The sequence below is a fragment of the Mirounga leonina genome, unplaced genomic scaffold (assembly GCF_011800145.1).
Source record: "Mirounga leonina isolate KUSES-001 unplaced genomic scaffold, KU_Mleo_1.0 Mir_126, whole genome shotgun sequence".
In the NCBI taxonomy this organism is placed as follows: domain Eukaryota; kingdom Metazoa; phylum Chordata; class Mammalia; order Carnivora; family Phocidae; genus Mirounga; species Mirounga leonina.
The window spans coordinates 24,706,443-24,721,318 of NW_023270314.1; the positions used below are offsets into that span (position 1 = coordinate 24,706,443).

The window sequence follows — 14,876 nt, forward strand, 5'->3', positions numbered from 1 at the left end:
TCTAATTAGTGGTTTGGGGTTTGTTCCTTTTCCCTCCTGTTCCTTCCCTCAGCGGCAGTAGGAGAGCAGCGGCGGCGGCGGCGGCAGCCAGGACTCTGGAGTCAGAGTAGGACTGTAGGATCGCAGCCCGAGTGGGAACAGGAGTGCAGCTGGCCTGGGAGAGGAGCAGAGCCCTCCCGGGGCCCTGAGGTCACCCCTTGCCCGCACTCCCACTGCCAGACCTCCAGGGAGGAGAGACCCCCGGACACCCAGCCCCAGAGCCCCCAGGTACATGACACTGGGGAGCCCTGGGAGGGGTGCCCACAGATGCCTATGGGATTGCTGGGGGCGGGGTGAGGGACACCTGGGCCCACCGTCCCTTTGATTCCCCCCCAGCACCTCCCAGGACACCCTGACAACTTGCCCATGGCCCTACCCTCCTCCTGCTTCCACCCCCTTCCCTGGAGCCCTGTTTCTCCTCTCCCGCCCAGATCCCTTCTTTGGGGAGCTCAGCAAATGGAGCAGGAAATTTGGACCCTCTGCCTCCCTCTCTCGCCCTGCTCATTGGATCCGGAGCCTTCTCCGCTGGGAAAGCTGTAATTAGAGGGTGGATCCCTACAGACAGAGAGCAGCCCCCCCCCCCCCCCCCCCCCCCCCCAGTCCCTTCTAACTTTAGATCTCTTCTCTCCCATTCTCCCATTCTCCCTCCCTCTCCCTCTCCCTCTCTCTCCGGCTCGGCTGGCTCTCTCCATCTGCCTGGCTCCTTGGGACCTGTTCCCCAGCCTCAGGATGGCATCCTCCCTGCTTGAGGTAACTGCCCCCTCCTCCCCCCAGGACACCAGCGACAGTCCTAATGGCCCTAATCCCTGCCCGCACCCCCCCCCTCCCAACTCACACAGACAGTGGCTGTGGTGCTTGTCACTTCCAGGGTCCCCCTGATGAGGAGAGAGGACGGGGCTCAGGGTGGGTGGGAGGGGAGGGCAGGAGGAAGGGTTGGAGAGAGTGGGGCCAGGGGTCAGAGAGCAGTCAAAGGAAGATGAGAGGGGCCAGGTCAGAAGAAGGCATGGACCTCTGAGGTCCGCCCTGCACGCCAACCCTGAGGAGTGGTCAGGGATGGAGAGAGGAGGAAGAGGAGGGGTGGGAGGTAGGTCAGCCTGGCAGACGGGGGGAGAGAGTGAGCGGGCTGGTGGAGTGGGCACCAGGCAGCAACTGGGGTGCCTTGGGGGTCCCGTCTCCGGGAGCTCCTAGCCTGAGCCTGAGCTGCAGCTGGTCTGGTTTGTAGTGGGCAGGGACTGGGCCTCCGGGCCAGTGTGTGTAGAGGAAGAGGTGAGCTATGGGAGAGGGGAGAAGGGCAGTCCTGTGCATGTGGGGGGGCTGACCAGAGGAACTGGGCCTGGGCCTGAGAGGGAACCAAGGAGGAGGGCCAGGGTCTGAGGCCGCCTGCCCGGCTCACAAATATTTAGTTTTCAGCCAAAGACAAACTCAGCTCTATTTTGGGAGTGGGAGGCTCCAGGGCGGCCTGGGCCACTTCCCCTAGGGGCTGGGACCCCAGCATCCCTTGCCTTTGGCACTGGGGATGGAGGGAACTAGGGTACCGTGGAGGTCAGATTTGGGGGTTTTGAGAAATCACTGACTCTACCAGGGGTTCTGGGGGACCCCAGGTGCATAGTTGGAAGGGAAGGACTCAGAGCCACTTAGAACGTCCTGAGTTCTCCTTGCTTCTGAGTCTGACTCTGTTTCTCTGTCATCATCTCTGTCCTGCTTTCTGGGTCCCTCCACAGGAATTTGGAGCCAGAGAGTCCTCCCTTCAGGTCACCCACCTTCAGTCGCCCCTCAGAAGCACCCATCTCTGCTCCCAGTGCCCTAGCTCAAGTCCCAGGGGTCATGGGCCAAACGGGAAGCCGACTCATTCAGCCTGTAGGAGAGGTGTGTGTGTGAGATGGAGCGGGAATCTTTCGGCACCTGTGTTCATTGGCCTGGGCGTAAGTGTCAGGATGTAAAGCAGCGTGCCTGCACGCACGGCTGGCTTTGTGAGAGCGCAGGGGTGTGTGTATGGGTGGCAGCTGGGCCATCCGAGCATCTGCTGGTCCAAGTGAGGACTGGTGTGTGTGGAAGTCTGGGAATGGCGAATTTGAGACTGAGTCTGAAGGAATGGCATGCAAGCCAGTGGGGGAGCACGACGCCCCTCGTCACTGTTCTGTATGCAGTCAGGGGTCCCCAGGCATGATGCTCTACTGCACTGAGGGCAGATTGCTCGCCCTGCTGTGCCCCCACCAGACTCTATATTGAGCCATCACTGAAACCCTGCGGTTGGTCTTGAGGAAGCTTCAGGACCAAGGTGCGTGGAAATCCTGGGGCCATCCAGGGCAGGGGCAGTACCAGTGGGCGTGGGCACCATGCCAGAGTCGCCAGCGTGGCACTGGTGCCTGGGGGAGGGGCTGGCCCTGAGGCCTGCAGGAAAGGCACAGGATTGGGATAGCACTTGGCAAGAGGAGTGTGTCCAGGCATCCAGGCCTTCATGTCCCTCACTGCTGGTGAGCTGGAGATGCGCCCCCAACACAAAGGCATTCCAGTCCCTCTGCCTGTTTCTCCTACTTTTGGGGCACCCGGGCCCTCAACGGCCCCTCTTCCCTGCCCAGGAAACCCTCTGCCTTGTATGGGTGGGCTCTCTGGCGGTGCAAAGAACTTGGGGGTTCCGAGAGGGAAGCAGCTGCTGCCCGATGAGAGGCTCACCTGGGACGAGTGAGCTGCAGGGGAAGAGGCAGGAGGGAGAAATGGGGGTGAGGGCCAGGTGGGGATGGAGAATTGGAAGTGGGGAGGACCGAACAACGTGGGCAGAGGCGGAAAGTGGAGAACGGCACCCGGGAACTTGGGTGCTCAGCGTGGATGGCCAGCTGGCCCTCAGATGTAGAGTGAGCTTCCGCAGGAGGTCAGCGGGGCACTGTGAGCTCCCGGGAGAAAGGCTCCCACTTTCCCCAGCTGGGCTGCGCCTATGAGTGAGAGAGCTGGGACAGCTCCTTGTTCTTTCTCTGGAGACTCCTTGCCAGTACTTTCAGCCTGCTTTTATTGTTTTAGCGGAAGGTTGGGTGGAGGTAGGAGAAAAAACAACTGGAAGGTGGGACTCCTGGGCCCCTGGGAAAGGAATACATGTGATCAGGTATGGGGGCGCATGTGTAGGACCCTCTCAGGAGCGCGCAGGCAGCTGGAGAAGGAAACTGAGGCGCGGTGAAGCTAGCCAGGTGCCCAGTTCTTGGCCTCCAGAACCCATCCGAGTGGGACTGGTGCCTTGCTCCCACTTCCCTGCTCTCAGGGCCCTGGGGGCCTCTGCTCCAGGGCCGGGGTCTCCTGTTGGCCTGGGGCTGCTTGCCTTCTTTCACCCCTCCTTCCCTCTCCCCAGCTGGGTGGGGTCCCTGGGCTTGGCGGAGGCCCCTGTGGCCACAGTGTGAGGGCCGGGCGGGGGGGGGGGACGGCGTCGGCGTTTTTAAAAATAAACCGACCGCAGGGAAACCAACGGAGCCGGGCTGGGCCAAGGGGGAGAAGCGGTCAGGGGGAGAAGGAGGGAGGAGTGGCCTGGTCTGGGGGTTTTCTGGGGCCCAGCATCGTGGTGGTTTTCTCTTAGGTAGGAGATCTGTCTTCTCCCCTTCCCCCCTTTCTGTTTTCTTCCTTCTCTCTCTCCCTCTCTGTTTTCCTCCGCCTTCCTAGCCCAGGCTCTCTCCATCACTTCTTTGTTTATTCTGCTTCCCTCTCTCTCCCTGCCCTTTGTCTTTTCACCTTTCTGCTCTTTTGGGTCTCTGCCCATTTCTGCCCCTTACTGCCAGTTTTCCCCTCTGCTCCCCCTCCCCCACCCCCGGTGGCTTCTTCGTCTGTGCCTCACCCTGGGCAGGGTCTGTCGCTCCTCCTGGTTCTGGGTCTCTGCCTCTCTCCTTCGCACTCCGTGGTTTTACCTTTCTGCTAGGCTTTGAGTCCTGCCCCACCAGCTACCCTTGCCTCAGCTTACCCTCTGCTTGGGAGACCAGGGGCTCTAGGGAAACTTTGGCTAGGGAGGACCCAGGGCTTTTCCCATAGCCGGATTTCAGGAAGGTTTTGGTGGCTCAAATCTGGGGAGTCTGTGGGGTCGACAGGACCTCAGAAAGAGGTGACTGGGCAGGGGAGCGGCAGGTCTGCACTTGGGGAGCAGTGTGGGCGTGATGAGGGCATAGACCCCTCGCCGCAACCTTAAAACCCCAAACGTAGCTGTAGGATTGGTGTCACGCACGCACACATGCTGCATGCTCAGAGGGACCAGGCGGGTCTTGGACGCCTGGGTTCTTTTTCAGCTGGGAAGGTACCAGATCCATCAGCTTTTGAGGGCCGCAGTCAGGGAACTGTACAAGGTCAGCTTTTGAGGGCATCTTTTTGGGTGGGATTCTCAGAAATGGATGTCTGTGCCAGCCCCGGATTCTGGAGGGTATCTCCTCCCGGCACGTCCTGAGGCTGACCCAGGGAGGGGTACCATGAGCTCCTGACGGGTGGGCATCTCAGGGTGGTTTGGCCTGGTAGCAGCAACATGATGAGCATTAAGGGCATTTTGTGTGTCTCAAAGAGCCCCATGCCCCCCATCTACGTATCTTCCTTCACTCACGGTGCTGCAAGGGTGAAGAGAGACCAGCTACGTGTGTAGGCTACATGGTAGGGGACACTGGCCATGGAGGGGTGTGGCTGTGAGCCCATATCTTAGCCATCCCAATGCCCGGTCCTGGAGGGGTGTGAGGATTTTGGGCTCCTCCGGCCTTCCCAAAGGGGTACCAGCTGGCTCCACAAAGCAGGAGGTGCCCACTGCCCGCTTGAAAGACATTCTTGCCTCAGCCACAGTCCTGGCTTGGCCACAGCCCTGTTCCCTCTCAATGTCCCAGTGTCTCCGCGTCGCTTCCTCTTGCACCCCAGCCCTAGAATCCCTGCCAAGAGATTCCTTACCAAGGACATGAGGCTGCGGCCTCAGGGAGACCAGGCCACTCACTGCCGTAGTCAAGAGCTGAGGCAGAGACAGGAAGTGAAATATGGGGTAAAGCTGAGCAAATCTGGAGTGGGGGCAACTGCAGTCCCCTAATACTTCATTTTCTCCCTGTGTTACTCTTTGAGCCTCATCTTTCCTCTCCAAGTCTCTGACCATGGCCCTTGCTCTGAACCCACTTCCAGGGGTAGGACCCCTAATTCACACCTCACCTAGGTCCTGCATCCATCCTCGGCTCTTCTCGTGGCTATTTAAGCAGTGTCTCCTGTTCCTCTGAGGCGCCCCGGAACCCCAGCAACTCCACAGTGAGCTCTGCCTCCTGCCTCCTGGATCAGGTTGTTAGGGTGCAGTCTGGACCTGGCTCTCCTCCCCACGACTCCATCTGAGCTCTGCCCTGGGGCCTCGTGTTCACTGGCCCCTCCACCTCTACCTCCCATCCTCCTCAACTCTTCCTGGACCCCTTCGTTCTGCTCTCCACATCTCTAGAGTTTTGCCCTTCCTTCTGCACTTGTCCTCCTCTCCCCCTAAGCCGTGCTTCCCTCTGTCCACAGGAGGAAGCTCACTATGGCTCCAGTCCCCTGGCCATGCTGACGGCAGCGTGCAGCAAATTTGGTGGCACCAGCCCTCTGCGGGACTCAGCGACACTGGGCAAAGCAGGCGCCAAGAAGCCATACTCTGTGGGCAGTGACCTTTCAGCCCCCAAAACCATGGGGGATGCCTACCCAGCCCCCTTTTCAAGCACCAATGGGCTCCTCTCACCTGCAGGCAGTCCTCCTGCACCCACCTCGGGCTATGCCAATGACTACCCTCCTTTTTCCCACTCATTCCCTGGGCCCACAGGCACCCAGGACCCTGGGCTACTAGTGCCCAAAGGCCACAGCTCTTCTGACTGCCTGCCCAGTGTCTACACCTCTCTGGACATGGCGCACCCCTATGGCTCCTGGTACAAGGCAGGCATCCACGCGGGCATCTCACCGGGCCCAGGCAACGCTCCTACTCCTTGGTGGGACGTGCACCCCGGGGGCAACTGGCTAGGTGGTGGGCAGGGCCAGAGTGATGGGCTGCAGGGGACACTGCCCACAGGCCCTGCTCAGCCTCCACTGAACCCCCAGCTGCCCACCTACCCGTCCGACTTTGCCCCCCTTAATCCAGCTCCCTACCCAGCTCCTCACCTCCTGCAACCAGGGCCCCAGCATGTCTTGCCCCAAGACGTCTATAAACCCAAGGCAGTGAGCAATAGCGGGCAGCTGGAGGGGAGCGGTGGGGCCAAACCCCCTCGGGGGGCCGGCTCCGGGGGCAGTGGTGGATACGGAGGCGGTGGAGCGGGGCGTTCCTCCTGCGACTGCCCCAACTGCCAGGAGCTAGAGCGCCTGGGGGCGGCAGCAGCTGGGCTGCGGAAGAAGCCCATCCACAGCTGCCACATCCCGGGCTGCGGCAAGGTGTACGGCAAGGCCTCGCACCTGAAGGCCCACTTGCGCTGGCACACGGGCGAGCGGCCCTTCGTCTGCAACTGGCTCTTCTGCGGCAAGAGGTTCACCCGTTCGGACGAGCTGGAGCGCCACGTGCGCACCCACACCCGGGAGAAGAAGTTCACCTGCCTGCTCTGCTCCAAGCGCTTTACCCGAAGTGACCACCTGAGCAAACACCAACGTACCCACGGCGAGCCAGGCCCAGGGCCCCCTCCCAGCGGCCCCAAGGAACTGGGGGAGGGCCGCAGTGCAGGGGAAGAGGAGGCCAGTCAGACGCCCCGACCTTCAGCGTCCCCAGCACCCCCAGAGAAAGCCCCTGAAGGCAGCCCAGAGCAGAGCAACCTGCTGGAGATCTGAGCGGCGTGGAGGGTCTCCAGTCCCAGGGCTGCCTTGCCAGCCTCCCCCCGCTTCGTGGACCACTGCTTGCCCCTCACCCCCTTTGCCCTATGCATGCTGCCCTTGGGGCTCTTGCCATCTCTCCCCTGGCCGTTCTGGGCCTGGGTGTCTCCCAGCATGCCTCCTTAGCTCACCCCTCCCTTTGCTGTGAGCCTGTTCCACAGACTCTCATCTCAGGCCCTCACCTTGTGCCTGATTTCTGCACTCTGGCTTCCTAAGATCTTCCCTTGCCCCTGCTCACAGCTTCCCTCTCCTCTGCTCTTAAACCCAACTCATTTTCCTTCCATCTGGGCTCCCAACACTTTCTTTCTCCAGCTCACTAACTCCTTGACAAGCATCCTTTCTGCTTCCCAAGCTTATTTACCACTATTGCTTAGCTTCCAGGCTCCAGTCTTCCCAGCTTCTTCTTCCACTTGCTTTCCATGCTCCAGAGCATTTTTGTTTTTGTTTTTACAAACATAATGATAATGATGATGATGATGATGATAATTTATTGCCCCCTGATGGCCTCTTCATTAGGGACCAGAGTTAGGGGGCTTGGGGTTAGTGACCTGGCAGGGAGCAGGGTGCCAAGAGGGGGGCAGACCAGTGGGGATCTGATCCCAAAGATGGGGTGACCCCAGGGTCAGGGACGCTGCCCCCAGGCCTGTATATTTAACCCCTATGTTCCAAGAGAAATGAATACTAGTAATAATAATAATTCTATTTATCTAAGTTATGATGACAGGTCAGGTAGAGTGAGCTGGGGAGGGAAGGAGATCCATTTCTGCTATGGAAATTTTAGCTAAGTGTGTCTCTGTATAGAAAAAGTGTTAGTGGAGATCTTGTTAATAGAATTTCTATCATCAGGGTCTCAGTTAATGGGGTTTCTCTTTTAATGGAATCTCTGCTAATAGGGTTGGTTAGCTAGATCTCTGTTAAAGAGTTGATGGGGTGTCTCTAAATTAGGGAATCCCTAATATTCCCAGCCCCAGCCTGAAGCTGTGAAACCTCAAGTCCTATGGAGGGGAGGACTGGAATGTACCCCAGCTCCCTTGACCCCAGAGCAAACGGTTCTTCCACTGCCCCTCCCCTGACACCATGACCCCATCAGGCTAATCCCTTGTTGCCATGGTTATGGAGAGCTTGCAGCTGCCATCCCGGACATGCTCTTTGGGGAAGCCCACCTAACAGGAGGAGCACACTGCTTTGGAGGTGCCTCTCCTGAAGAATAGGTGGGGGAGGCTTTCTCTGGGATCAGATTCAAATAAATCAAGTATTTATTGAGTGCCTATTCTGTACAAGGCACTGCTAGGCTGGTGCCTAGAAGCCATGAGAAAGAGGAATTTATAGAGCTAGGAGGACAGAGGTCCCCGAGCTGATTTGGGGTTGCATCCCCAGGCCCCCAACCAGGGACTTCCAATGCCCCCAGCTCCACCTCTGGTGACTTTTAAAGCCGCTTCGTGCCTTTGAATGCCTTTCCTGTGACTTTGGATCCTCCTTTCCTATCTCCTGCTCCCTCAAGGCCCCAAGTTAAAGGGTTAAAGCCGCTGGAGCTTGGGGAGAGGGTAATATTGTGGAAGGGAAAGGATCATGCCCTCATGGAGTCTTTTTTTTTTTTTTTTTAATTTAATAAAAAGTTCGATTTTAAATTTTGTCCTGGTGAGAAAAGAGAAAGAGGAAGGAAGAAGAGTGAGCCACAGGATTTTTCCCTGGCAAACTGGAGACTCCCCACGGGCATCCTATCGTGCACATTGGCACAGCGTGCCCGCGGCAGAACGCTCCGTCGGCCAGGCCCTCGGGCTGAGGTCAGTTTTTGAGCGGCCAGAGCTCTCCGTCGAGCTGGGAAGGCGGGAGGTTTCTTCCCCGGCTGTGTCCCGGCCTCGGCCTCCCGACCCCGGCCGGGGCAGGGCCCCGCGGTCGCGGTCGCGGCGCGGACTACTGCGCGGCCCCGAGCGGGGTCCCGGCGGGCGGCCCCGGCCTGGCACGTAACCGCCCCCTGCCCCCGGCCTGCAATCAGCCGTGCCCGCCGCCGAGTTAGCGGACGAACAAAAGCCACTCTGTGGCGGCCAGCCCGCAGCCACAATAGGGCTTTGTGCGGCCCCCGCCCCCGGGCTCCCCCGCGGGGCTGAGGGGGCGCACGGGCGGCGCCCCCGGCGACCATCCCCCCCCCCCCCGCTCGGGAGGCGCTGCGGGCGGGCTCGGGCGGCCAGCCCCCTCCTCAGCCTGCCGCCGCGGCCGCCGCGGCCAGGTGCGAAGCCTCCTGCCCTGAGGCGGGGCGCGCCGCTTCGGAGGCGCTCCGAAGAGGGCCGCGTTCCGGGGCTCCTCCCGCGGGCGGGGGTCGGGGGCAGCGGCGGAAGAGACGCGCTCTGCGGGCGCGACCGAGGGGCGGGGGTCCCGGCTCCCGCCCCCGCCCCGCCGGGCAGGCTCCTCGGGACCCCCCAGGGCCTGGCCCCCTCGCCTCCCGGTCCCCGCCTGCCCGGTGCCAGCCCCCGCCCGCCGCGGCCTCGCGGTCCTCCCCTCCCGGCCCCTCGGCCCCTTTCATCTTCCCTAGACTCCGCTTGGGGTTTTGCTGGTTTCTGGGAGATAAAAACCGCCTCAAATAGCGGCGGCGCGCTGCCAGGACAAACAGGGCCGGGCGGGCCATGTGCGCCTGGTTACCGGCCCTGAGCCGGGGCGCCGGGCGGCGGCGGGCCGAGCTCCGGGCACCCAGGCTCCGGCGGCGCCTCCCGCCTCCCTAAGTCGGGGACCCCTTTAGAAAACTTGGGCAGTGGCCCGGCGCTGCCTCGGTTTCCCGCCCAGGTGGTAGGGTGCTCCCCCCCCTCCCGGCCCTGGAGACCGCCCGCTGAGCGCTCTGAGTCCGTGGGGCGGTGGGTCACCGTCGCTGTGTCGCTGGGGCCGCCGCGCCCCCTGGTGAAGTGAGTGGGGAGTGCGCTAGGCCTGGATGTGGGCCTCCCAAGAATCCGCAAACCCTGAAAAACACTGAACAAACGTTAAGTAAGTATGGGGGAGGCGGGGGCCGAACAAGAATGCACAGCGCACTGTTCCTCCTCCCCAGTTCATATTACAGGGTGAGAGGCAGGCACCTAACTCGGTAATTACAACACAACCTGTTAGTAGGAATCAGGCTTCACCGAAGGGACGTGCAAGTTGCAGGCCCAGTCCGCAGTGATTTCTTTGCGGGGGGGGGGGGGGGGTCTCTGGGGCTGGATGGTGGCATGACTGAGTACAAACAAAAACTTTGTGGGTAGGTTCTCGGTGCTCTTCACTAATCTGTCAGAGTCAGGGCTCCCTGTCTTCCTTCAAAGCCTGCACTGCTTCCCTCTTTCAAGGAGAGCTTTCTCAACAAGTTTCCCCAAACTACCCTGTTTTTACTCTATGCTCTTTAAGCTTTCCGTGACTTTCCAGGTGACTGTGCACTAACCTAGAAAATTAAACTGGGGCTACTCAAAATTTGGTCTGTGCAGTATCACGTGGGGGGCGTTTTGGAAATACAGCTTAAGAGCTCCACCCCAGAATCTGCATTTTAGCAAGATCCTCCAGTGTGTCTATGTTCACTAACATTTGGGAAGTACTAGAGTAGAGGAGACCCATGGCTTTCTCTGTGGTAAGGGCATTTTCAGAGAAGCCTTCTGGAGCCTTCCTGTTTTCTGACTCTGGAATAACTCTTCTTGGTGGCAACTTTACATGTAAAAAGGAAGAGCAGACAGAGCCGGGGATCGCTAAACTTAGAATGCCCCCTAGATTCTCCAACTAGGGCAACTCTTGGGAATGGGGACTAGGCTTTATATATTTCTTTGTCCCCAGAGCATGGTCATTGGAATTGCCCATTAACCCTTATTAAATGAACAAACCAAAGCCCAAGGTCACCGAGTTCATGGCAAAGTTATGGCTAATCAAGTGTTTAGTACTTAAAAAAAATTTTTAAAAGATTTTATTTATTTATTTGACAGAGAGAGACACAGCAAGAGAGGGAACACAAGCAAGGGGAGTGGGAGAGGGAGAAGCAGGCTTCCCGCCAAGCAGGGAGCCCGATGCGGGGCTCGATCCCAGGATGCTGGGATCATGACCTGAACCGAAGGCAGACGCTTAACGATTGAGCCACCCAGGCGCCCCTAGTACTTAAAATTTATTAAATGGCTTCATTTCCATTATTTCGTATGGGAAGCAACCATGGGAAATAATTAGGACACTGCAAAAGTGAGGAAGTTGAGGCCCAAAGAATTCAGACTTTCCCAAAATCACACAGCTTTAAGAAGAGGGGCCTCCATTCTGCATTCTAGTTCCATCCTTTGGAATCAAAATAAAATCAATCTCACTTTTCTTCTTTGATATTTAAAAGAGAGAGCACGCACGGGGGAGGGGGGGAGAGAGAGAGAGAGAGAGAGAGCACGAACAAAAGCCAGGGGTGGGGGCAGAGGGAGAGGGACAAGCAGGCTCCCTGCTGAGCAGGGAGCCGGATGCGGGGCTTGATCCCAAGACCCTGGGATCATGACCTGAGCTGAAGGCAGACACTTAACTGACTGAGCCACCCAGGCACACCTCTTCTTCTTTTTTAAAAATTAATTAATTAATTAATTAATTTGACAGAGAGAGCGACACAGCGAGAGAGGGAACACAAGCAGGGGGAGTGGGAGAGGGAGAAGCAGGCTTCCCGCCAAGCAGGGAGCCCGATGCGGGGATTGATTCCAGGACTCTGGGATCATGACCTGAGCCGAAGGCAGACGCTTAATGACTGAGCCACCCAGGCGCCCCTTATTTATTTTTTAAGTAAACTCTACACCCAACATGTAGAACTGGCCCGAACTCACCACTCTGAGATTAAGAGTCGCAGGCTCCACCGACTGGCCCAGCCAAGCGCCCCAATCCCACTTTTATTCTTAAATCAGAATGCTGGCTTTGGTACAACCTCTCTGTGCCTCACTTTCCTCATGCCTTCACCTCATGGGGTTGTTGTAAAGATTATACAAGCACTTGGGGCACCTGAGTGGCTCAGTTGGTTAAGCATCTGCCTTGGGCTTAGGTCTTGATCCCAGGGCCCTGGGATGGAGCCCCGTATCCAGCTCCTTGCTCAAAAGCGAGCCTGCTTCTCCCTCTGCCTCTCTCTCTCTGTCTCTCATGAGTAAATAAATAAAATCTTTAAACAAAAATTATATAAGCACGTTACTGTATAATACACACTCAGGAAACGTCACTGTTTTCCAACTCACTCGCCCTCCACCCCTAACCCCGGGGGCCTGAGGTTTTGGCTGGCGCATCCCTCTCCCTCCCAAGGTCTCTCCTGACTTTACTCCTCCCGGAGGCTTTCCCCTCAGCTTTCCAGTCAGCTGCCCAAGAAGGTCCGCATTTTCCTCTGGACGATCCACGGTCCTGGGAGGGTTTAATTAGATACTTCCCTGAACGTGGCTTATCTTGGGCTTTCCGAGCGCTGAGAGGTGAGTGGGAAACTGTGTTGCGGACTTCGGAACTGGGGGAAAAAGGCAGTCTCACAGAAAACAAACAACCCCCCCCCCCCCACTCTGACCCTTAACTAGGGGCTGACCCTGCGGACATGCCGGCGTCGCTCCCCCTCCGGCCGCCAGGCGGCGCGCGAGGAAGCTCTGGCAGTCTGTCCCGGGACTGCGCACGCGTTCGTGTTCTGCGTTTCTCTTCCCCTAACTTCCGTTGAATTTGGGCACTGCCGTTTGTCCCAGACGGCTACCCGTACGGATCCGAATCTAGCCCGGGAACTAAGAGGGTTAGGGAAGCGGGATCCGTGAGCTTACCGATTCCAGACGTCCTCGGGCCCGGCAAGATGTGTTCCCTGGGACTGTTCCCTCCGCCGCCGCCTAGGGGTCAAGTCACCCTCTACGAGCACAATAACGAGTTGACGACAGGCAATAGCTATGAGAGTCCGCCTCCCGACTTCCGGGGCCAGGTGGTCGGAGCGAGGAGGGAGGGGATCTACCGGCATGGGGGCGGGGCCCGGGAGACTAGGGGACCTGAGGCCCCGTAGCGGGGCCGGCGGTCGTGGTCCTCGGCCTGGTCGACTGGAAGCAGCCTGGCCCAGACTCGAGACTAGAAGGGCTGGAATGTATTTTAGGGCTGGGACTGGAGGATGAGGGATGTTGAGGAGCTGTGGGGCGGGCCTGGAGGGAATGGAGAGAATGAGGGAGAATTTAGGGGATGTGAGGGTCCAGGAGAACTGTTGAAAAGTTGAAGACAGTATCTGTGAGAGCTGGGAAGGCACAACCTGGAGTTTTGTTTTGTTTTTTTTTCTCCCCCATGGAGTTCCTGGGAAAGAAAAGGGAGAGAAACTGCTGATTTATTGAGCGTTTGCTATGTAAGAAAGAGACTGAATCAGGTGTGCCTCACAGATGTTCTAAGATCCAATAATCACAGCAACCCTATGAAATACGCTAGTTTTACAGATAAGGGAGTTAAGCTGTTTCACTTTCCCACAAGGATTAAGTTTATGGGAATGGGAAACAGGTTTCCAGAGCCTCTTACTCTTAGCCCAGCCATAGTTTGGAGATGGCAGGGAGTTCAGCAGAGATCTGGGAAAGAGACTGACTCACCGTCACACCTCTCACACCTCTCACTTCTGGCCTATAGTGGATCAATCTTCCTGTCCTGAACCTCACCAAGGATCCCCTGAAGACCCCTGGGAGGCTGGACCATGGCACAAGAACTGCCTTCATCCATCACCGGGAGCAAGTGTGGAAGAGATGCATCAACATATGGTGAGATGTCGCAAAGGGTCTCCCGGATCATGTCTGCAGATCCCAGAGAAGATGGGGTCAACATCCCTCTGCCTTGGGCTGCCAGGCTCTCTTTAGCTCAGTGCCGGATATCATTCATCATAACAAATTAGTAGTCCTTATTGGGAAACCTAAGTCGACAGTAGTTCATTTCATCTCCAGTGACTTGCCTTGCTTTCTGGTTTAAGTGAGCCTGCTCCCTACCTGCTCTTTGTATCATTACCACTTTCTGAGCCCTTACCTGAAGCTCAGCAAGGTTAGGGATAGTGTTGCAGTGAATAATCTCATATTTAGGTCATTCATTTAGTACATTTAGGAGTGGAGCCATGCTGCCTGGGTTCAGGTCCTGGCTTGGTCACTCTTTAGCTGTGTGATCTTGGGCAAGTTACTTAATCACTTGGTCCCTCACTTTCCTCATCTGTAAAAGGGGACCGATTTTACAAGGTGTAGTGACGATGAAATGAATTAATGGATGTAAAGCACTTAGAGAACAGTGCCTGGCACATACATATTAATACCTTCAAGGGTTAAAAAAAAAAAAAACCTTCAAGGATTAGTTATTATCACTGTCGTGTGTAGGATAAATCCCTACAAATCTAGTTGGTGGCTTCAAAGGGTATGTTCATTTGTAACTTTGTGAGCTGCTGCCAGATGGCCCTCCACTGAACTTGTACATATTTACAGTCCCACCAGCAGCGTATGAAAGTGCCCGCTCCCCAACACACGTGCTGCCAGATCGAGATATTTGTTATCAGAGTACCATTTAATTTGCGCATCTTTGTGTGAGTGAAGTTAAACAGCCATTCATTGTCTGATAAGTCATTCTTTCTCACTGCCTACCTCTTCAGCTGCTGCTTCTCTGCCTTTTCTGTGCCTCCTCTTTCCGATGTCCCTGAAATGCTGGTGTCCTGGGCTGGACTCGGAATTGAGACTTCATACCTGGGTGTTCCCTTGTCTACCAGACACCCTCAGTTGGCTCTTCCGCAGGCTTTTTTTTTTTTATTTTAAGATTTTATTTATTTATTTGACAGAGACACAGCGAGAGAGGGAACACAAGCAGGGGGAGTGGGAGAGGGAGAAGCAGGCTTCCCGCAGAGCAGGGAGCCCGATGCGGGGCTCGATCCCAGGACCCTGGGATCATGACCTGAGCCGAAGGCAGACGCTTAACGACTGAGCCATCCAGGCGCCCTTCTGCAGGCTTTTACACACTCCGCGTGTTCAAAGCCGATCTCTTCATTTTCCTTTCCAAACCTGCTTTTTTTTTTTTTTAAGATTATTTATTTATTTATTTGAGAGAGAGAGAATGAGAGAGCACATGAGAGG

At 57.2% G+C, this 14,876-nt stretch overlaps 2 protein-coding genes across 5 annotated transcripts in view; both read left to right on the forward strand.

Annotated features, from left to right (window-relative positions):
- The first annotated feature begins 244 nt into the window (after positions 1-244).
- Positions 245-8,470, forward strand: SP7 (Sp7 transcription factor). The gene is made up of 3 exons (XM_035002556.1): positions 245-267; positions 762-789; positions 5,521-8,470. Exons 2-3 carry the CDS (start codon positions 769-771, stop codon positions 6,793-6,795), a joined length of 1,296 nt encoding a protein of 431 aa, XP_034858447.1. The 5' UTR covers positions 245-267; positions 762-768; the 3' UTR covers positions 6,796-8,470.
- An 897-nt stretch (positions 8,471-9,367) lies between these two features.
- Positions 9,368-14,876, forward strand: part of AAAS (aladin WD repeat nucleoporin) — a 16,784-nt gene continuing 11,275 nt past the window's right edge. The window contains exons 1-3 of one of the 4 annotated variants that reach the window (XM_035002553.1): positions 9,368-9,810; positions 12,088-12,248; positions 13,408-13,535. Coding sequence is in view for 1 of the 4 variants with exons in the window: in XM_035002551.1 (XP_034858442.1) it covers positions 12,608-12,730; positions 13,408-13,535 (251 nt within the window). In the remaining 3 variants the exon portion in view is untranslated. Of the gene's footprint in view, positions 9,811-12,087; positions 12,249-12,269; positions 12,731-12,773; positions 12,887-13,407; positions 13,536-14,876 lie in introns of those variants that run through there. The other 3 variants (XM_035002552.1, XM_035002551.1, XM_035002554.1) reach the window with 3 other exon arrangements.

Excerpts from the sequence above, each read along its gene's own strand:
- SP7 (XM_035002556.1), top strand. The coding sequence starts at position 769 with ATGGCATCCTCCCTGCTTGAG. Across the intron at positions 790-5,520 it reads TGGCATCCTCCCTGCTTGAG|GAGGAAGCTCACTATGGCTC; the intron begins GTAACTGCCCCC and ends CTCTGTCCACAG.